The following is a 21,141-nucleotide window of genomic DNA, read 5'->3' as shown; positions in this document are numbered from 1 at the left end:
CCCGGCCGCCGCTCCGGCCCTGCAGGAGACAAAAGGAGCCGGCGCTAAAAGCTCTTTCCCTGTGCCCAGGACGCGGCGCTGAGGCTGGTCCGGCGGCCGCCGCCGCTCCGCTGCTGCGCTCCCGCCCGCGCCGCCCCCCAGCAGCCACACAAAGGCAGCCGCAGCTGGACGGCCGGGGACTGCTCTGACCCCAGGGGTTTGGCGCGGCGTTTCGGTTGGTCTTCTCCATACTCATGAACATACAAAGGTCAACCCCTATCACGATAGCACGATATGGGAGACCTCGGAATAAAACCCAGGATTTTGAAGAGCTTTCGTCCATACGGTCCATCGAGCCAAGCCAGAGTTTTAGCCCGAATCTAGGCTCTCCGAGCCCGCCGGAGACTCCGAACTTGTCGCATTGCGTTTCTTGCATCGGGAAATACTTATTGTTGGAGCCTCTCGAGGGAGACCACGTTTTCCGAGCCGTACATCTGCACAGTGGCGAGGAGCTGGTTTGCAAGGTAAAACGTCTCCTCGCTCTTATTATCTCGTATTAGCGTGCTGTAGCCTGTCGATTTCCCATATCTTACGGGAGGGCTGAGTGCGACCGTGTYGTTCAATTATGAAACAGTTTAAAAACAAAAGGCAGTGAGGAAGAAATGAAAGGCGCATCCTGCAACTTTTCCCTCTCCCCAGACAATGGCCACGTTATAACGGTGGCCTGGAGCCAGTTCTGCCTCTCACCCAAGCGAGACCGTGCTGGAAAGCACCATCCTTTGAGTGGGTTTTAACGTGAGTTTAGATCCTGAGGAAACCTCGTCTTCCCCACTCTCACTTTTCAAAATGGAGTAGGGAATCCCCAGCTAATTTTAAGGTGTTGGGACCCGCTGGCTTCCTTTATTGTCGTGGCCCTTGTTCTTTGTGAGTTGGGGGTGAGGAAGGGGTTGATGGAGAAGGGGGAGGCTGCCATCAGCTTTGTCCTCAAAGTGATTTAAAAAAGCCACAAAGAATTAAGCAGCCTGAGCTCCCTCACCGTGGAGGCTGTTTGCAAACAGCATCCTCCCCCATTGCACAATTGAGCAAGACTAAAACCTGCACACCTACGTTTTCCAGAAGAGCAGACAAAATAGCTATYTCACTCTTTGTAGCCTGCCTGCTTTTCAGTGCCTCCTCCCCTTTTGCTCCTACTATTCAAAGGTGAGCTGTGAGAAGAGGAAACCCACATGTGTGCCCCTGTGTTGAGGGATGTTTTTCTCTTTCTGGACTGAGGGGATATTTTTCTTTGTTCCTAAATTGCAGTTCTCATTGTCTGTAGGGAGCCAGACTTATGCCCAGCAAACAGAAGCAGAGCCCAGTAGTAGTTTTTATTCCTACGTAGCAGATTGCAACCTTGCAACACACGCTTCAGTGTTTGTATTGTTCTCAATAAATGGAATTGTGCCATTTAGTTATCTTGGACAAATTTCTGGTGTTGAACTTGCAGTCTATAAACTGAAAAGTAGACATATAATATTCGCATTCCAGGGATTAATAATAGTATTGCTGGCTATTTCATTCTGCTGTATTTAATTCATAAGAAGTTATGGACTAGCACGTAGCTGGAGAAGTTAAAATTAATTCCTCCCGTTGTGCTATTTATAAAGATCTGAGTTCAGAGGGCAATTTAAATGTACTCTCTGATTGAGTTATAAAACCTGATGCTACGGCAGCCTAGGACTTTGTGTGATTATTTAGGGAGGAAAAAAAAAAAAAGGCTCCTGACTTTGCAAAAGACTGATAYTGCATGCTGAAGTGAATGCTTTGTTCCTAAACTGAAACAGAACAGGAGAATTTCTAGAATGAAAGCCCTGCTCGTTGCAGTAGTACAGTGCTGCACTCTAGGACATTGGCATCTGTTCATGAAACAAACAGATCCCACAAAGCTGCTGCTCTGCATGGAATTATAGGTAAACTTGCATGGCAAGTAGAAACTTGGGGGCTATGCTCTTCTTTGTTTCCCCTTTGATTTGCAGGATTAGGGTACTGTTTTGATAACAGTACCAGCAGTATAACTGCAGCTCACAAAGACTGGACTTTTATTTTTTTTTCCTCCCTTTAAGCTGTATGTTTTTAAACTGATCCTGATGTTTGAATTGTATCAGTTTTTCCATTCACGAGGCACTGCTTCTAGCTGAGCTTCAAAAATACAATCTTAGCTTGAATTGCTAGTTCATGAACACACAGTTGTCAGTCCTAAACTCATCTTAATTTAATGCATGCTTTAAAATGCCTGCAGTATCATGACTATTTGTCAAGTAGCCTTCCAGCTAAGAGACCTGCTATCTGGTATCTTATTGAAGATGCTCTCAGAGATTGCTTGCACAAACATTGGTTTGGGTAACAGACACATGCTGATGATTCTCAAGATTCATTTGGCTGCACCCACTGCCTGTACAGATGCCGTTATTTGCATCAAGGCTCTGTGGCATCCCAACAATGGTAACATCTCACTTCCAATTCCTAGCAAGAACTAAATCAAACTGGGGCTTATTGGACTTTTGCTGAATTGAGGCCAGGGACCTTAAACGCTGGGACACAAAGAAACCTTTTTTAAAAGATATTTGAAACTGTAGCAATATGATAGTACTTCCCATCTCCTCCCTTTTAAACCTAGTTACTGATACCTATCAGACCTACTTACTTAACACAGCCTGAAAAGCACAGAATGCAACTAATTTACATCAGGAAACTCTGGTTAAAAATCTGGAAAGGGTTTTTTGGGGGAAGGGGGATGAGGATTTGAGCTATATGAATGTTTCTTCTTAAATTTTATTTTATAGCAGCCACTTTGTCGAAGAGCCACTCACTTACAATGCAGTAGTTGTGAGTGGTGAGATCCAAACGTCAATGAATTTTCCTCTGGAATGAATTACACACTAGGGATTGCAGCAACACCCCCTCCCCACCCCAGTTTTGCTTCTGTGGTTCACCATGTCACCAGAATGCCTCAGCGCTAATCTACCCCTTGCAAAATGTGTTGGATCTGGTTGGCAGTCTGCCTTTAAGGTTGTTTTTGCCAGTGCTGGAGTATAGCAGCACAGGTAGGGGGTGGGGTAGAAAGAGATGTGAAAGAGGTGAAAGGGACAGGGGGAAATTGGATGCTGCAGTTTCTTGGGTTTTGGATCCTTTTCTGGGGAGGGAGTTTGTTAGGATTGTGCTCTGAAGCATTAAATGACTCATGTTTTGAAGCTTCAGGTAATTTTTGATTGAACCATGTCATGCACTTTCAGTTTTGAAAGCTTTTTAAAGCTTCAGAGAAAGCAAGGAAGATTGCTTCTTGGAGAGGATACAAATACCCAGCACTAGAATACAAGTAGTAGAATAGAATATGTGTGTGTGTGTGTATATATATATATATGTGTGTGTGTGCATGTGTATGAATGATTGCAGTTTAAGCTATGTGATTTAAGACTTATACCAGTTCTTCATTTTTATGTCATTTGTTTACTAGAATGAGGCATGACTACCTTAAATTTTTTTTACCAAAGTAACAATACATCCACGAGCATGTTACATATTAATAGGATTTTTATGCTGGTGGAAATGCTAACCCCTTGCTTTGCGGTACATCTGGAGCAGGTAGAATTAAAGTAAAAATTGCTCCTATCAATACTTTGCTTATATTCCCTTTCAGCACACTGACTTGTGTTATTCTCAATGAAGTCTTTCTTCTTCGAATGTGGGCATTTCTCAATTGACTCAAATACCGATTCATTCGTCATCACTAGATTATAGTAACTTTTTATATTTGGGTTTCCCAGCAGCCTTTTTAAGTCTTACAGCTCATTCATAAGATCAGTGATAACATACTTACTATTAAAGGGACACTTGGCTTTTAATGGAGCGCTCGATTGAAATGCCGCGAGTTCGGAGTGGTTTTGTCTCGGCCTTYTGAAGGCTGCTGGCCGGCGGCGCTCCAGCGGCCGGGGAGATTTCCCTGCCTCCCCTCCCGAGCTCGTGAACAGCCACTGTAATCRCAGACTTTGAAAGCGAAACCGACTTGACTGTCCGTCAGAGACGGCAGAAATGCAGGAAGTAAATATGAATGGTGACAAAGTGTGTTTTAAATCCGAAAGTACTTAAAGTTTTAATGAGTACATGACGGAGAGAGAGAGAGATTTGTGGGTCAGAGTGGATTTAATTTGACCGCTTCTCTCAGCAGAAAGCTACTGGCTGTTTTCTCTGTGAGTTTATTTGGATTTCCTTAAAATAAAAGATAAACAAGTTTCCTTCTGAGGACTGCTGTCTAGCTTCTGTCTGCCACCAGGCTCTTGATCTTAATTCAGATTGCATTTTAAATTTGATTAGCTATTAGCTACTGAAAATACAAGTTAATGAAGTATTAGGTACAAGTTTTGAAGGCTGCCCTGGGTTATGCATGTCTTCTGCTTGGGGTTGTATAGTCTGCTTTGTCTTCTTAGAGCCACAAGCTTTTGGCATCCTGTTTGCGTCAGCACAGCTTCAGGAACAGCGTAAGGCGTGCTTAAAGATGGTTCTGTTAACAGAGTCAGGTATATCATAGCATGGATATCTCTCATGTCACTAATCCTGGCCTTATTGTCGTTGTTCCTGCAGGTGTTTGATATTGGCTGCTACCAGGAGTTATTAGCACCATGTTTTTGTCTGCCTGCGCATAAAAATATCAACCAAATTACTGAAATAATTCTTGGGGAGACAAAAGCGTATGTGTTCTTTGAAAGGAGCTATGGGGACATGCATTCGTTTGTTCGTACCTGCAAGAAGCTCAAAGAGGAGGAGGCAGCCAAACTCTTTTATCAAATAGCTTCTGCTGTTGCACACTGCCATGATGGTGGACTGGTACTGCGAGATCTCAAGCTGCGAAAGTTTATTTTCAAGGATGAAGAAAGGTAAGAGTTTCTCATATTTTATGGGTGGGGGTATCAGGTTCAGGGTTACAGTACACTGTGTCCTCCTCTGTCACTGTATTGCTCCCTGTGAGTTTGTGGTACCCAAGGCTTTTCACTTTCCTTACCATTCTCTACACCCAGATCATAGGATGGATATGCTGTTTTATCTTCTGATTTAGGCTTTGGAATAAAGTAAGTATAGCACACAGTTTGCATCTATTCCTGGACTTTTCATCTCCATGCAGAGGAGCACCTTGTTCCTAATGAGGCTGTGTCTCCTGGAGCAGAGACCACTTCTACATAGGTTTCTGGTAGAAGAGCTGTTAACATAAAGACAGCTGATGTTTAAAGAAGGAGGGAGCTGGAGTGGTCTGGAGGTTGTTTCTGAATGTGTTATGTGGCCAGTAATCATAATAAGGCTAGGACCTGCACTGCTGTGTGATAACCTGCTTTTAGTATCAGAGAGCTGTTGTGGTTCTTGGGGAGCTCCCCTTTCTTTTCTTTTCTTTCTTTTTTTTTTTTTTCTTTTTCTTTTTCTTTTTTTTTTTTTTTTTTTTTTTTTTTAACACACAGTCTTTCAGTCACTGGTGGTAAATGATTTGGGGAGGACAGGGAAAGGAGTAACACTGAATGCTCTATATAAGCTATTGAGGTGCTGTCCCTAATGCTGAGCCATAACTGTACTGTTGAAGCTGTGGAAACTTCACATCTCTTACCTTGTGGTTACCAGTTGTCATTAATTGTTACACTATGTACTCTCTTGCAACTTCCACGTACAGCATCAGAGTAACGAACACTGCCTGAGTAATGTCAGGCTTCCACAGAGGGATTCAACTGGAAGATGACCTTCAGAAAAAAAACTGAAATGGGGGCATAGCCTGCCTTTTTACTTCTTTATGGCTTGGTAGAGGATGAGGAGCTGTTTTTTCCCTTTTAGTTCAATCCTATAAATTGTCTGAAAGCTTGTTTAAACTGCTACAGGGTGAAATTGATGTTCTGGAGAGCTTCATTTAAAAATAACCAATGCATTTTAATTCCATTTTGGGGCTAGTTGGGGAAGCTATAAGCAACAGCAGAGGCACTTCAGTTGTCTAGAGGCTCAGTAAGTCCATGAGAATACAAGAATTATATTTCTGTCTCTGAGAATACGAAAATCTAATATACAATACAGTCTTTAAAGGGACATTTCTGACCTTATAATAAAAAGGACAGCCATCTGTCCAGTTTGAACTCTGAACAAAATTTAAACAGACAACATTTCAATTTTGCAAAATGAACTTCTCCTTTCAACCTCCTTTCAAACTGTAAAGTAAAAGACAATCATTTCTCTTCTTAATTGAGTTCAGACAATTCTCTGCAAGGTAAATAGCTATTCCCTATTTTTCTACCACAGTCCSTGTATATATAGACTGTCTTTTCCTCCTCTTCAAATTAAAAAAAAATGAAACTAATTATATGTCCATTCAGAGAGAAATGAAAGGCAGAAGTACGTAAACTGAACTTTCACAACTTTTATTCAGTTTGATAATTAAACACCACTATAGCACCTTTGGTGTGGATGATGAAGAAACTTGTACAAAATAGTCGAGGGAGGGATTGTTTTCTATTGCAGCTAATAATGTCCTCATTGCTACATGTCAAAATACATGCATTTTTCACGAAGATATATGTAAACTTTGATATGAAGGGCAGGACTTGAAAAAGCGCTAGGGATCACGCTTTCTTCTTTAAGTGAAGTCAGTGTGAGTTTAGAGCACTGTAATGGGAAGAGACATAGGCCCATACTGGGTACTTTTGAACTCCCGCCCTGGTGCGTACCGAGACCTGAGTGCATCACATGGCCAACAGCCTTTAGCCACCCCAAAAGAGTGGTAGGTACCATAATAGCGCTGTTGACTTTTATGGATGTTTTTAACATTAACCGTAGTCTGCAAAATCACACAGCTGCTCACTTTTGAATTAGTGCTTCTAATTGTAAAATACTACACTTTAAGGGTCAAATATGATTTGCTGGTTATTTTTAAGATAGTCATAACACGGTTTTCTTTCGGACGTAATGCTGATCAGTAAGAAGCTATTGTAATCACTTCTCTGATAAGTAAATGGCGATGCACTTGAGGTGAACCAGCACGAGATGGAAATAAAGAACCAAGCAGTGACTGTCTCTCTTTCACATGCTCCGCTCATCAGACTGTAATCAGTCATCACTTTCAATCTGCTGCCGCATTTATGCTGCAAACCCTTTCCGGTGCTTCCGGGTTCACGGAGGTGTTTGCACGCTGCCGCGCACCCCTCCGAGCTCCCGGCCGCTCCGAGCCCAAAACCGGCAGCCTGCGTGAACGTCTGTGATCAGGATCTTGCAAGCTGTATTGCTCTTTGATACCTGTAATGAGCCAAGGAGGAAGAAAAGAGGTGAAAATGGTGCTATGAGAAGTGCGTGTGAACTCTGCTGCTCTCCCGCTCTTCAGTGGAGCGCTCTCCCAGGAGTTCTGCTCCTACCTGTTTCCTCAAGTCTTTTTTTTTGTTGTTGGTGGTGTTTTTTGGTGTTTTTTGGTGTTTTTTCGCAGTTCACCTTTAGTACACGCTGCTTTGAAACGTTCTCTTTTTGAAGACTACCCTAGATTTATCTAGCTGGCAGAAAAGATTGGAAATCTAGCATGTAGGCAACACATAATAGAAACTTTTTTTTTTTTTTTTAATTTCTCTGCTTTTAGCTAAGGGCTGCACCACTGACTAGAGGAGCCAGAGACAATATAAAAGATATGAAAGCATTTCCATTTGTTTTAAAAAAAAAATAAATTAAAACAAATCTCAGTCCATATTCCTTCCTTCGAGCCTAAGGATATCCTGGTAGTTTGTTAAGAAGTTGTGGCTCTTGGACTTTTGCAGACAGGTACATACACTCTAGAAGCTCTTTTTTTTTCCTTTTTTTTTTTTTTTTTACCTTGTTCCTATTATCTAAACTATAGCTGGAATTTATAAAGATTCAAGATCTTGATCTTGATCTAGCAGTGTCATGAGTGCTCTTTGCTCCTATTAATGCCACTGCTAAGATTGCATGCTATTTTAGATGTGGCAAATTGCAGTGTCTTCATCTGTAATGAACCAGGAAGTATGAAGGTGATTAAAAAAATAATAATGTAGGAGGCTGGTGGTGCTGAGCACTTTGTAGGGGTCCTAATCTTACTAATGACATTCTCTTGATATGCTAAATAGAAGCTAGATTGTAGTGGTGTATTATTTCTTCCTATTGCATGTATGTAAACACATCAGTGCYTAAAATGAAATCAGCCCCCGATCCAAAATTCCACAGTGTGAAAACAAACAAACAAATTCATCCATCTGTGCTTTAAGGTGCTTTGGCTTCCTTTAATCCTGAACTGCAGAAATTTTGAAGATACTGTAGACTACATTCCGTGAAATAGATGTGTGCTGTTGCCAAGCGCCTTAGATTTTTCATGGTTTTCCTTTTTTGTTTTATATAAAGACAATTGTGTTTTTGAGGGGTTTTGTGGGTGGCTTTTTTCCATTCATAACTCTAGGTGTAATAGCCAGCACGTTAGTAGTGAAATTTCAAAGTTAAGCCTCTTAAACCTGCACCTGATCCTTATGAAGCAGAACTTCTAAGATGTTAAAGCATGGCAGGAAGTGTCTTGTGCGACTGAGTTAGCACGCAGAACCACCAGTAAATGAGGGCTGTGACCTTCAGACTACTGAGAATATGGAGAACAACACTTGATTGCTCTGCAGGGTCTCACCAGACTTTTTAAGGGACCTGTAAGATTCTTGAATATTTAAAGGATAGTTCCTTAAATTTCTAAATAAAATGCAGTCTAAAACATTGGAGATAGCTAGCATAAGCCACCAGCTTTTGCATGTTTTCTGTATCAGTGCATGTTACTTTTTTTGGCCTGGTTATTAAGCCAGGTCAATGTTGTTGTTCCTGTTTGTGGGGCTCTTGCTTTTGATTATTTTTACTGTGTTCATGTCATATGGTATTTACAGTTTTCCTTGTACAGTTTGTCCTCATAATGGGCCCCTGGGCAGAGCAACTGTGCCCTTCTCCTAGCTGGTGTCCCATAAAGATGTTACAGAATGGCCAGAGCTTCTTGGGTTGTGCTAAAAATAACACTGCACAGTGTTACTAATAAAGCAATTCATCAGGCTGATATATAGCAGATGCTTTGAGAAAGAGCCACCTCCAAGATCTCAGAATTAAATCAAGCATTTCTCTGTTGCTTGTTCCAGTGACTTTCTTTAATACAAACACATTTCTGCTGTCAAGGAATTATTAATTTCTTTAGTGCATTTTAAGCCTTTAATTATATTAAAATATTAGCTGTCGTAGTATTTGAAGCTTAAAGACCTTGTACATTCATCATACTTGTTGAAGGGAAAATTAAAATAATTTTGGTATCTTAGATATTGTAATTCTCCCTTATTCTTTGAGTAAATATGAGAAACAGTAGGCAGGTAGGAGTCAATAAAAATAAATATAATTTGACACTTTTTGTTCTGCGCCAGGGGAATGCAGCCGGTGCAATCTGCTAATTTAGAAAACTTGTCTTAGCATGACGTATTTATTTGATGCTCTTCGATTATTTTTTTTTTTATTTTCTTCCTTTAGAATTTCTTAGCTTTGAGTGGATGATGCTTTCAAGTGACCTAGTTATGTTGTTTGGAATCCTAGTGATACAAACCTCATTCCACAGAACCGTTATATATGTATAAAGACCTGTTTCCAAGTAGACATTTTCTCTCCTTTTAGTTAGTGGTAGGTTTTCTTCTTTTGCATTTGTCAAATTGTATAACAGTCAACTGACTTTTCCCATGGTGTTAGAACTTGCTGCTTTACTTAAGATTCAGTAGAGGATAGATAAGTTAATGCTTTCCCTATTCCCAAAATCCTAGAGAGTTCTAAAAGTGAAAGGAAGTTAAATAAAACAGGACTGCTCTTAAAATAGCAAAAGATGAAGAAAACCAGTCATTTGACTTGTCATTCCTGGTGACCCTGAATGGAGAGGAAAGATGCCACAGCATCAGATATTATGACTTTAACAGTGGACAGTCTAAGCATAAATTAGATTTCAACAYAGAAATTATTATTATTTTGTATCTCACTAGAATATGAGGAGGGAAGGGGAGTTTCTTTCCAGGCGGCAAATCTCTGAGGTCAACAGATAGAAAATGAAACAGTTACACAACTGTTTTCCGCAGAAAGGTTCATGCTCCCTTTAGCCTTCATGTGGTTTGGTTGCGCAGTCTGCTTTTTGATCGCAGCGTTCCAGGGAGTAAGGCGCTTTGTTTGTTACGGATGCAGTCCSCTTCCCAGCGGAGCTCGGGAGGCTAGCTGCAGATGTGGAGCGTGGTGCCATGCCTGTGAAGTGCTTAAATCCTCTTCCGAGGGCRTACGTAGTCATGGAGGTTAAGTGCTGTGCCTAAGATCATAAAAGAAAGCAAAAGCTGGGGGAAGGAGTTGGCAGGTGGTGAGATGGCCCCAAGAGCTCCAAACAGACCTGGAGTCAGGTCTAGGTCCTTCAGGAAGACCATGAGTGGGAAGAACCATTGCCCTAGCACTTTTTGAGGAGTTTCCAACAGATTCTGCCCTTGGACCCTGCTGTCTTTTGGCATTTGGCTTGTAGTTTGAAGTTTTACGCTGAGCTGCTGTTGCTGCAGGTTGTCTCTGTAGACAGTGTCCTGCTGGCCTCCCCAGGCCAGGCACTCACCCACTGGCCTCCCTTGCAGCGTGCAGAGGTGGTTTGTGTAGGCAAACACCCAAACGAACACTGCACTTCTGATGACTGCTCAGCACTTTGTTTGAATTGGAGCTGGTCACATTCTTACAGTTGCCAGTTTTCTAGCAGGCTCTTTTTGTGGTGGTTGTCACATTTTTCTCTCCCTGTGGACTGCATTCTTGCTTTCTGGACTCGTGTGTGATTTTTGGAGAGGCAGCTCTGAATGCTGTGTTATGTGTTGTGCAGGTGTGATTGCATGTTTCAGATGCCTGTCCTGAGATGCTTGTCATGGATTTGATCCCCGAGAAGATGGGTACTCTGCAGTCCCTGGGAGTAGATATCTCGTGAAACATCTTGCGCTAGGAGTTCAACAAGTGGTCATTTTGAAGACTTAATGTCCTTCTGTAGAGTTGGTGCAAAAATATTCCATGTTTATTTTTGAGMTGAGACTGAGGAAGTCTGCTTAATTCTGAGGTGGGGGACCAGGATGGGGGAGAGCAAACCAATCTACCATGAGTAGCAGCTGAAGTGGTGAAGCAGCAGGGTGAACTTCTGTGTCTCTGTTGCCTTTTCTTTTAATTGTCCTCATTATCAYATTGTGAGATTACTTCAGGCTTGGGAGGAAAAGGAAAGAAGGGGAGCCTGTAAACAGGAGCCAAYCTAGGGCATACTTAGTCTTTAGCATGTGCTTTTTAGTAGATGTTTATTGCTGAGAGACTGGTTATAGGCATCTAAGCCAAAGGTTTCTAAGTTGGGTTGTGAAATAAGGGGCCTCCTTTACCTTAGAGGTGCCGAGCACCCACCGCAGGCTGCTGGCTTAGCAGTCGTACTCAGCATCAGACTTGGAAAATGTAGGGCTTTGGGATTTCTTTTCCTGCTATATGCAGTTATGTTAACGAAATCAAATTTTAGCCTCCTTTCCCTGTGGAGTTTTACTGTGCATCATATGAAAAGATCTAGAGAGCATGGTGAACAYAGGCTATATAGGTGATAGGAGAGCCTTTTAAAGCTGTGACTTTTAATGTGGTCTAGAAAGGTAAAAGTGAGATAAAGTAACAACTGTGAGACTGATGCTTATCAAATAATGGACTTCTCACAGKATTGTAACTGAGCCCCTCAGTGAAAGGGTCTTCAATGGATTTGATAGTCCTTGTCCTCCCCCCAACCCCCACACAGCCCATTTTTTTTGGAACATGTTGTGTCCCTAAGCAATAAAGGCACAGAGGAAGTATGTAGCATGCAGGATGGGCTGTTCCTGACAATCCTGTTCAAATGTTGTAAGGCTGAGGTCTTTGGGGTCCCAGCCCTACCTGGAGCTATATGAAGTGTTTTATTTATTTATTTATTTATTTATTGGTTCATTTTTTTTAGTGAAAGTTCATAGAAAAGGGCTAACTCAAAGCAAGTTAGAGGCCCTAAGCTCCTGGGCCATGCCAGGACAAGGAGGGCAGGGGAAGGCATGAAGGCACTGGCAGGATCCCTTCTGAGGAAGGGTGGGGATATATAATTTTTACAGGCTTCCTTATTCCACGGAAGTAACAGTGAGGGAATCTTCCCTTAGGAGCAAGGTTCATCCTGTGAACCTTTGCTGCCTGAAAGTCCCAGCCGCCTTTGAAACATATCCTTGAGCCTGTTTTATTATGCAAGAGGCTGTTTGTCTGGCAGCCTTTGTGCAGGTTTTTTCACTGGAGTTGCGTAGGCTGTTGTGCGGTGAACTCCTAGGCTGTGTGCTGTTCCGCATTGGAAGGGATCTTATGGTGAAAAGCACAGGATTTAAATTGATGGCACAGCATTTCCCCTCTGATCCTCCATGCCTCCCTGGCCCCGGAGGAGATAGGGGAGTTCTGAGTTCAGGATGAGCCTTTGCACTAAGCTACAAATCATCTGTGTGGGATTTCGTTAGTAGACTTCCCCGTTTCGCTGTCTCCGTGAAGGCGGAATACTTCTGCATTATTTAGGAGAGATTCCCGTAGGTAAAATAATCAATGAGCAAAAGAGGATCTTCTCCAACGTTGAGCTTCTAGCTTCTTCTTTTTTTTTTTTTTTTTCTTTCCCCCACCCCCTTCCTCGTGAGTCTGATGGTGTAATCACATTCGTGCTTGTCTCGCCTTTAGGGAGGAGTGCTGGTCACTGACCTTGATTAAATGACCTGTAAGTTATTAAGCCACACAAGAGCAATCCCTGGTCCCTTGGGTAGCGACAGTTCCTGCTGATGGCTCGAGTGCCTCCACCTAGGGGAAGACTATTGTGTCCTCGGTCAGCATGATGCTAGAATATGAAATAACAGTGCTTGGGTGCCTTCATATTTGTGTGTGGTCTGACTGAAGAGGAGGCACCTCTTCCCTTTAGAAGTTGCCGTTTTTTATTTGCCTGCAGTCACGTCAATAAAATGGCAATTCGGATGACGATGAAAGTTATTTTTTGGTCCCTGGAGATACAGGGGCAGCAATATAAAATCTGTAGATCCGGATCATCCTGTTTGGACACTGTCTGAGCAGCAAGTGAATAGTGTGCTGGCCGTGCCTGGTGCAGGATGGCTTCTCTCAGCTTCGCTTGGAGCCGCTGATGCAGCCGCTGCTGGAGGGAGGACACTGGACTGGGATCACTGGTCCAGTCTGCAGTKAAAGCATTCCTAAAACGGTGACAGCAGCTCAGCTGCAGTTCAGGTGTTATTTTTTGTACAGATGGCTTTAGGGACAGACACAAAGCAATTGCTTTAATTCAAGCCTGGGCTCTTTTACTGCTGTTTATTCAGGGAGGTGGAGATGTTTTCCTCTGAAACACTCAGAGCTTCAGTCAGTATTTCTGCCTTAAATGTTCCAGTTTTTCTTTTTTTTCCCCCCTTTCCCTGCCTCATGGTAAGAATGATCTTAGCGCCCTCTGAGTAATTCCACTGATTCAGGTATGGAAATTGTGTTTGCTTTTGGAGAGCAAGAGTGGAGCTGGAGTGTGAAGGCAGGGTCCTGGGGCCCTGCCTTCTGTGGTGGAAGGCAGGGCAGTAATTTACCAGTAAGCCCAAAGCCTAGCAGGGAGGAATAATGTGAATCACTCCGAAAAAAGTGTAGGATGTGCAAGCAAGCTGTCGGCCAGAAACGGGTGCTGCTGCCTCAGGAGGCTGCATTGAAGAATCTTCCAGAAGACGTTTAATTGATTAGGTTTTGTTACATGACCGAAGAGCAAAGTCTGAATGCAGTCAAGTAATGAATGGCATATTGATAAGAAATTCAGAGTCGTATTGTTTTTCATGGGTTTCCCTGACGGTTTCTATGGGGACAAAGACGCATTTCCCGTCTGAGTGCTGCTGCTGCCCTCTGATTGCACTTCTGTGGTTTCATTCACCAGTAATGGGAAAGCATTCATAGGCAGAATAGCTTCCCCTTTTTAAATAGCCATGATTCAGGGTTGTATTTTTTTTTAATGCATTAGACTAATGCAGTGTTTTATCAATGATCTGATAGATGCATAATGCTCTTTTTCCAAGTGCTTATTCAGTGTCTGCATTAAAACTTGAAATTATGTACTGTAATTACGTAAGCCTTGACAAAAGTCTTTGTTGCGCTGCAGTATGTGTACAAAGTGATTCTCATCCGGCTTTGGCAGCAGCTTACGTTTGAACTTCAGGGATTAATTTTGTTGCAACCATTTGAATGGTAGAACTGAAATGCTGATGCTTTTGGAAAACTTTTTTTTTTCTCTCTCTCTCTTATGGAGGTCCTTGAGTTGACTGATGGGAGYTCATTTATGTAGAGAATCAGAGGTTTTTAGAAATGTGACTTTAAAAAGAAAAGGAACGATTTTTGTTTGTCCTTTTTCTGCTTTGTGATGGGAAGCATTTCAAAGCTGATYGTGATTTCACGTTTCAGTGTTTGGTTTTGAGTCTGTCCCTTGCCTGCCAAGTGTCGAATGTAGGGTTGTCTGTTTACTCTGCAATTGGACGCGCTTCCCACCCTTTGCTGCAGAGGTTCTGTATTTTCAGAAGTACTTGCAATTTTGAAAGTCTGTTTCTTGGTGGTGGTTTTGGGTGGCTTCTTTTTTTTTTCTTTYTTGGTGATTAAACTTCAGTGCTTCCTGCAAAGGAGGGYGTGCAGAGATTGCTTTTCTTCCAGGGTGTCTGTGTGTGTTTAGACCTCCCTCTTTTCTGTCCCTCTTCTCCCCCTTCCATCACCAAAACCAAACAAAGAACAAAAAACCCAAAGTCCTCCCCACATGAACTGAAAACAGTGCTTGCAAGCAGGCAGCCAGGGATAGCTGTTTCTTGCAGAGATGAGGAGCTGTGCACAGGGAAGCAGCAGCTCCTGAGCCAGGCTGCTCCTTTTGGGGTGCCTGAAAACCTGCATTGTTGCGAAGCAGCCCAGTGTTTGTTTTTGTTTTTGTTTTTTGTCTTTTTTTTTTTTTAAAGCAAATCGGACCGCCCGATTTGTCAGTGGGGGGAATTTTGAGGAAAAGGCCGTAGCAGGTGAAGAGAGGGGAAACGCATCTGCTTTGAGTGGTGGCCCCAGTAGGCGCTGARGCAGGGCCGTGCAGCAGAGGGGCCTTGCTCTCACCTCCGGCGGAACGGTGGTGCTGGTGGCCGCAGAGCGTTCGGGGGCTGCAGGGCAGGAGGGCTGAAGGTTCGTCCTTTGTTTCCTGTGGGACCTTTTGTTTCCCCATCCCTGTCAGCTCAGCAGGGTGGGAAACCGCGCTGAGCGGTTGCTTCGTTTGGCCGCAGCTTGTGAAGGAGCGGGCAGCTACGGCCAGCTGCTGTTCCCCTTCCTGGCTCGAAGAAGCTGTGCCGCAGCATGCGTGCAGCGCTGCAGTCTGCAGCACCTGGCAGGCAGATCAAGGCTGGAGTGCGGTGTTCGCCTGCRGCTCCTGTTTATATTTATATCTATATATTTWTATGTATATATTTTCATATGTATATTTAAAAAAGAGTACTGAGCATTTTTATTTTTGACAAGAGAAGACTTATGCAATCAGTTCTTTTCATTTTTGTACTGCATGGGTTATAGAAAATAAGAGATTTGGGCATTTGAGTAATTTTCTTTAATATTAAAGCTTCTTGGTGAACTGTTTCTCTCTTTAAATTCTGTGGCAACTCTTGAAAACGCCCCCCCCCCCCTTTTTTTTTTTTTTTTTTTTAAGGGGGTAGGAACATAACCAGCGTTTCCCTGTGCTGTTGACATGCCAATGGTAAGAGAGCATGTGCGGGGGTGAATTCCCTCCTGTAAGTTGTTTATAAATAGCATACTCTTCCCCATTCCCGGTGTGTGTGTTCCACTTCTGCTAGCTAGCTTGAGGGAGCCGATGCCTTCCTGTCTGGCAGTTTAGTGACTTAATGCGTGTTTGAGTAGCTGGCCTCATCGGTTTATTGCTACGCATACTTCTCTCTGGAAAAATTGAGGTGGATGGTGCGAATGGAACCGCAGCTCATGTCTCTGCCTTCCCTTTCATTTCCTCCTCGCTRTTCTCGGCCCTCTTCTGTGACTTCTTGGTGAGCGCTTCTCCCTGCTGCCCTCTCGGTGCTGTGCAGGTACAGGGAGCTGGCTAAGCCGAGCATCGCGGAAGGGCCCTCCCGGGTCTGTCTCTTGATTCGGACCGCGAGCTGCGGACAGAAGGAAACTGCTGTGATCTTTATAATTGCGGCTAGTTTCTCCTCGCAGCCGGCTTCCTGCGTGAGGTATTGCTGCTGTAAAGCATTGCTTGAGTGCCGGCGAGTGGTTGCCCATCGCCAGGAGAAGTGCCCTTAGGCTGGCAGTGGGTAATTAATCAGGAAGCAGGTGTGTTGCACAAACCCCATCAGCATCCGCAGGGGAGGAGAAAACACTGGCCTATTTAATAAGAGAATGAGCTGCCTGGACACCGGGTACTGGGCAGCCAGGTATTCCGAATTCTGTGCTTATGACTTCCTGATTCGAGGCATGTTGCCAAGGGGCTTTCACCTCTGCTGGTAAACGACTCTAGCTGCTGAAAAGGTCCAAGTGTCGTTATGGGAGTTTATGGCACGGTTGCCTCTGGAGTACTCCACGGAGTAAAATGCTCTTCTGTTGCTTCAAAGAAGATAGCACTGAGCTGCCCTGGAACCAAGTCTGAAGCCAAAGCTGGTCCAGCTGTCTTTTGCAACTCAAGCCCAAGAAACGTTGTCTTCAGTAAACATTTAAGAAACRGGGCTCTCCTTGTCTGTTTTAATGCCTGTTAAATGATGTGCTTTAGTTGAGAGCCATGAATTCTGCTTTCTGGGTTGAAATTCAGTCCCTGTCTGTGAAAGTCTGCAATATCAGAATATGTCCATGACRCAGGGCTAAGAATGACTATGTAGTCCAGTGAAGCAGTGGGACTAGGACAGTAATGCCCAAAGTTATGGTCTCTGAGCTATTTGCTTTGAAAGGAGAGTGCACTGCTGCTAGGTCGCTCTTGCAYCCAAACGCACTGGACAAATTCTGTTGCACTGTACTGATTCTGCTCTTAAAGCCAGCCATTCCTGGCAAATAGCCTAAGGATAATCCTTTCAGATGCCTTTAGAAGGGAAATATTTTTAAATACTAGTTACAGGTGCTTGTAGTCAGAATTAAAAGGAAAGAAAGGTCATGTTAATTCAAGGAATTTTAGCATTTTTTTTTTCCTGTGAGCTATATATGAGGGAAGAAATTCTGTTGCAGAGATGATTACTGCAGTGAAATGAGACGTTCACAGTAATTTGCAGGCAAAAGGAGTTTGCAATCTAGATAAGACATTCTTGTCAGCTGCAAGCCCTTTGCTAGGCTCTCCATTCATTCTAGTGCAGAGTTATGCGATTCCTCTGGGTAGATAAATTTGTCTTTAATCTTGTGGTTTGGCTCACCTGATATCCCTTTGCACAAAAGTCTGTTTAGGAAGATCTAAACTTGCTTTTCCTAAATGTATTGGAGTAAAGAAACAAGTTGGYAGGTCAGAGGGTTCATATAGGGTCAGAGTGACAATTTTATTCCTGTTGAACTTTGTGGAATTACAGGTGCAAATAAATGCTCACCAGTRTGAAGTTGTCAAAATAGCCTCTTCTACTTAGGGCAAGACTTGGATTTGGGCATGAGTCCTAAATGTGTGCATAAAAGGGCAGCCAACAGAATAATCATGAGATTTATATCTTCTTTTGGAAGTCATGTCCACACAAACTTTATTAAACACACAAAAATTCTCAATTTTAAAACTGTATTTGCAATAAAGARCTATTTATCTTCTTTTACTGTTCAGGAGGGCCTATACAGACTTAGTAAAATGGTTATTTCCCCTCTGCAGGTAAAATGCTGCCCTAACTCATGTAATACAAAGTCATGATACTGAAAAGGGAAGGATCAGTGCCACAATTACCCTGAAGTTTAAGGTTCCCAAGTTGTAGAGGTAGATGCTGAAGAAGATGTTAAACAATGCCTAGCCTCCCTCAAAAAACAAACAAACAAAACAAAACAAAACAAACAAAAAAAGCCCTCAGCAAATCTTTTGGATTTAGTGTCCAAATTAGAATTCTAGAATTGGTTGAAAATTGAAAGAGAAATGGACTGAAACTTGCAGATTTGTGGTGTTTTTTTTTTTTTTTTTTCCCAACATCAATGAATATGGCAATTGCTCTTACTTTCTTTCAAGACCTTACTAGTGGATTTACTGAACATAACTGTAATTGAAATCTGGAAGTGTGTGCTTGGCAATACCCATACTTATTCCCTACATGTCCATCTTAATGTCTCTAACTGGCAATGTAAGTTATTTATAGCTTAAGTACTGTAAGTGGAAATTTAAATGGAGGTAGTTCTACAGTTATTGAATTTCATAGGATTTTATTATTATAAACATGTAACTGTATTGGTCTGGAATTTCTGCTCTAATGTTTGCTTACTCTGTTTGTATTTTCTTTTGCCTGCAGGACTAGAGTGAAATTGGAAAGCCTAGAAGATGCTTATATTTTAAGAGGAAATGATGACTCTCTTTCTGATAAGCATGGATGCCCAGCCTATGTGAGTCCAGAGATCTTGAACACAAATGGCAGCTACTCTGGCAAAGCAGCGGACGTATGGAGTCTAGGTGTCATGCTTTATACCATGCTAGTTGGACGCTATCCTTTCCATGACATTGAGCCTAGTTCCCTCTTCAGCAAGATCCGTCGTGGGCAATTTAACATTCCAGAGACTCTGTCCCCCAAGGCAAAATGCCTGATACGTAGCATACTGCGTCGGGAGCCATCAGAACGGCTGACTTCACAGGAAATTCTGGACCATCCATGGTTTTCTACAGATTTTAATGTATCGAATTCAGGATATGGTGCTAAGGAAGTATCAGATCAGCTGGTGCCTGATGTCAACATGGAAGAAGACTTGGACCCATTCTTTAACTGAGCACAAAGACTAGTGTTCAGAAGGTACATGACCTGGAGATGGACACATGAAGGAGCCCTTCCTGATCGTGTTAAATCACATCCTGCATCAGCCTAGCTTGGTAGCAAAAGACACTTGGAGATCCTTGGATTGAGAAGGAATCTCCACAAGGAGCTAATATAACAAATGTAGCATGGGGACAGATTGGGGGGGAGAGGGAGGGGGAGCTTGCTATCAGGTTAGATTGATTTGGAGGAAAAAAGGCAGCATGGAGCAATTGTAGCTTCTCACCTTTTTGGAGCCAAGGAGACTGCACATGCCAATTCTGGTGCAGTTGTATCACTCCTGTTTCTATTCCATTAAAAATAGTTGTAACTCGCAAGAAATAGAAACTTCTTTGCCTCAACTCACATCTTGGCATCGCACTGTTAGATATCTAACTTCAGCCATTATTCAGGGAAAGTACAATTGGCTAACATTTTTTTAATCGGATGTCTAATAATTAATGGGATTAATTTAAGAAAAAAATTAGGTGCACAAAGACGGACATGAAAAGTGGGTGCTAAAAACAAACAAAATTTCAGTTCATGTCTCTTGATAGCTATTTTCAACTCATTTCTTCTAAATAAACTACTTAATATTCTTGTCAGGAAATGACATTTTAATGCTTTGTTCCCTTAAGGGGAAGTAACTGTCATTTAACAAGCTGTTCTGTTTTGTGTCAAATGGTTTGTTGCAGGAAGCTATTATAACTCGAACTTCCAGATGCATTACTGCTATAATAGAAAAAAAAGAAGAAAATTATATAATTTTTTTTTTAAAGATATGAGATACTGGCTTCCATATCTGCCGTGCTGCACATATATGACTAGAGAGGGCAGAAAGCCCTTAATCATGTCTTTATCTGAGAACTGATCTCTTCTTTAACTGACTTGCCCACATGTAAATAGAGGGCTCTTTATTATTGAAGAAGAGTTTTTTTTTTTTTGTTTTGTTTTGTTTTTAATTCCTCTCAACTTGGGAAAAGAATTGTTTGGGTTTGATTTTTGTTTATGTCCAGAATAAGAAATAAGAGGATATTAATAAGCTGAACATTTATATTACAGATATTCCTCTTGAAACATACACAGTAATATGCACCTTTTGTATTGTCAAGACTTATTCTATTTATTGAAGAAAATGTCACAGTAGTGATGTATTAAGCCAGTACTTCAATTACGGGTTGACTTGGGATGACATGTTACATGCTGTAGTTAACACACTTCTTTTCTGTTCAGGTATTTCTGTCCCTAAATAACTTTTTATTTAGCTTTTTTTTTTTTTTCCTAGATAGCTTTATTTGATTTAGACTGGCAAATGTTTTTATTACTGCTTTTATATTGCTGTATGATATTGAAATCTCTTGGCATAAATATTTGTGTTTCCAGTACCTCAGTTGTTCTGATATTACTGCCTGTATACGTTTTGTGAAGTGGTCATGTTTTTTGGGTAGGTACATGTGGACTCTGTAGTATGTAAATGTTACTTGAATTTGTGCTTAATTATAGTATGTGGCATGTGCGTACAGCTACTTGGCATTTGACGTATGGATGCTATTCGCCTGCCCTGCAGGAAAGTTATGGTCCCACTCTCAAGAGGAGGTTTCACAGTTCTTTATCAAGAGACAAAGCTAGCTGCAGCTGACCTGCCTTGGTTCTATTTTGGTAACTAAGAATATAAAGGAGTAATGTTTTTACACTCTGAAGATGGTGCTGTGTCAAGAAGGACTTTTTTTTTTCCCCCCCTAAAAAAAAAAAGTACCTTATAGGAGGAAAGATTGGTGATGTGCATGGTGGGGTTTTACTGCCTCTGGTGCTTTGTCATGTATTTGGTTTAATGTTTTTGTCCTAATCTCTTCAATAAATAAAATTGTGCATATTTAACTAAATTTCAGTTGTGAATGATAGTCTTTTGAAACTCTGAGGTGCTATAGGAGTTTTCTCCTTTAGGAACATTCCTCTTCTCTACTGCTCACAAGCCAGACCTGTGAGCTAAGATAGCGTAGGACTTGCAGGCTGTGAGCCTTTTCATCTAAAATTTTACAATCTTCTACATATGAAACTGGCTTTTATTTTCTTTTGATGTGTTACTGCCACTTGTGAAGCCTGTTTTCCTTATTAATGGAGTATATTCGAATGCAATGGGAGCTATATC

At 42.1% G+C, this 21,141-nt stretch overlaps 1 protein-coding gene across 1 annotated transcript; it reads left to right on the top strand.

Moving 5' to 3' along the window:
• The first annotated feature begins 21 nt into the window (after positions 1 to 21).
• Positions 22 to 20,875, top strand: TRIB2 (tribbles pseudokinase 2). The gene is made up of 3 exons (XM_085299978.1): positions 22 to 503; positions 4,597 to 4,889; positions 18,501 to 20,875. Exons 1-3 carry the CDS (start codon positions 234 to 236, stop codon positions 18,967 to 18,969), a joined length of 1,032 nt encoding a protein of 343 aa, XP_085156104.1. The 5' UTR covers positions 22 to 233; the 3' UTR covers positions 18,970 to 20,875.
• Positions 20,876 to 21,141: the final 266 nt, after the last annotated feature.

The sequence above is a fragment of the Rhea americana genome, unplaced genomic scaffold, assembly GCF_003343005.1.
Source record: "Rhea americana isolate MKP2758 unplaced genomic scaffold, rheAme1 scaffold_159, whole genome shotgun sequence".
Lineage (NCBI taxonomy): Eukaryota > Metazoa > Chordata > Aves > Rheiformes > Rheidae > Rhea > Rhea americana.
This window is presented reverse-complemented; position numbering and strand designations above follow the sequence as displayed.

Bases quoted from the DNA above. Each gene is read 5' to 3' on its own strand.
- TRIB2 (XM_085299978.1), top strand. From the start codon at position 234: ATGAACATACAAAGGTCAACCCCTATCACGATAGCACGATATGGGAGA. The intron at 504-4,596 runs GTAAAACGTCTC...TTGTTCCTGCAG, and splicing joins GCGAGGAGCTGGTTTGCAAG to GTGTTTGATATTGGCTGCTA. The intron at 4,890-18,500 runs GTAAGAGTTTCT...TTTTGCCTGCAG, and splicing joins ATTTTCAAGGATGAAGAAAG to GACTAGAGTGAAATTGGAAA.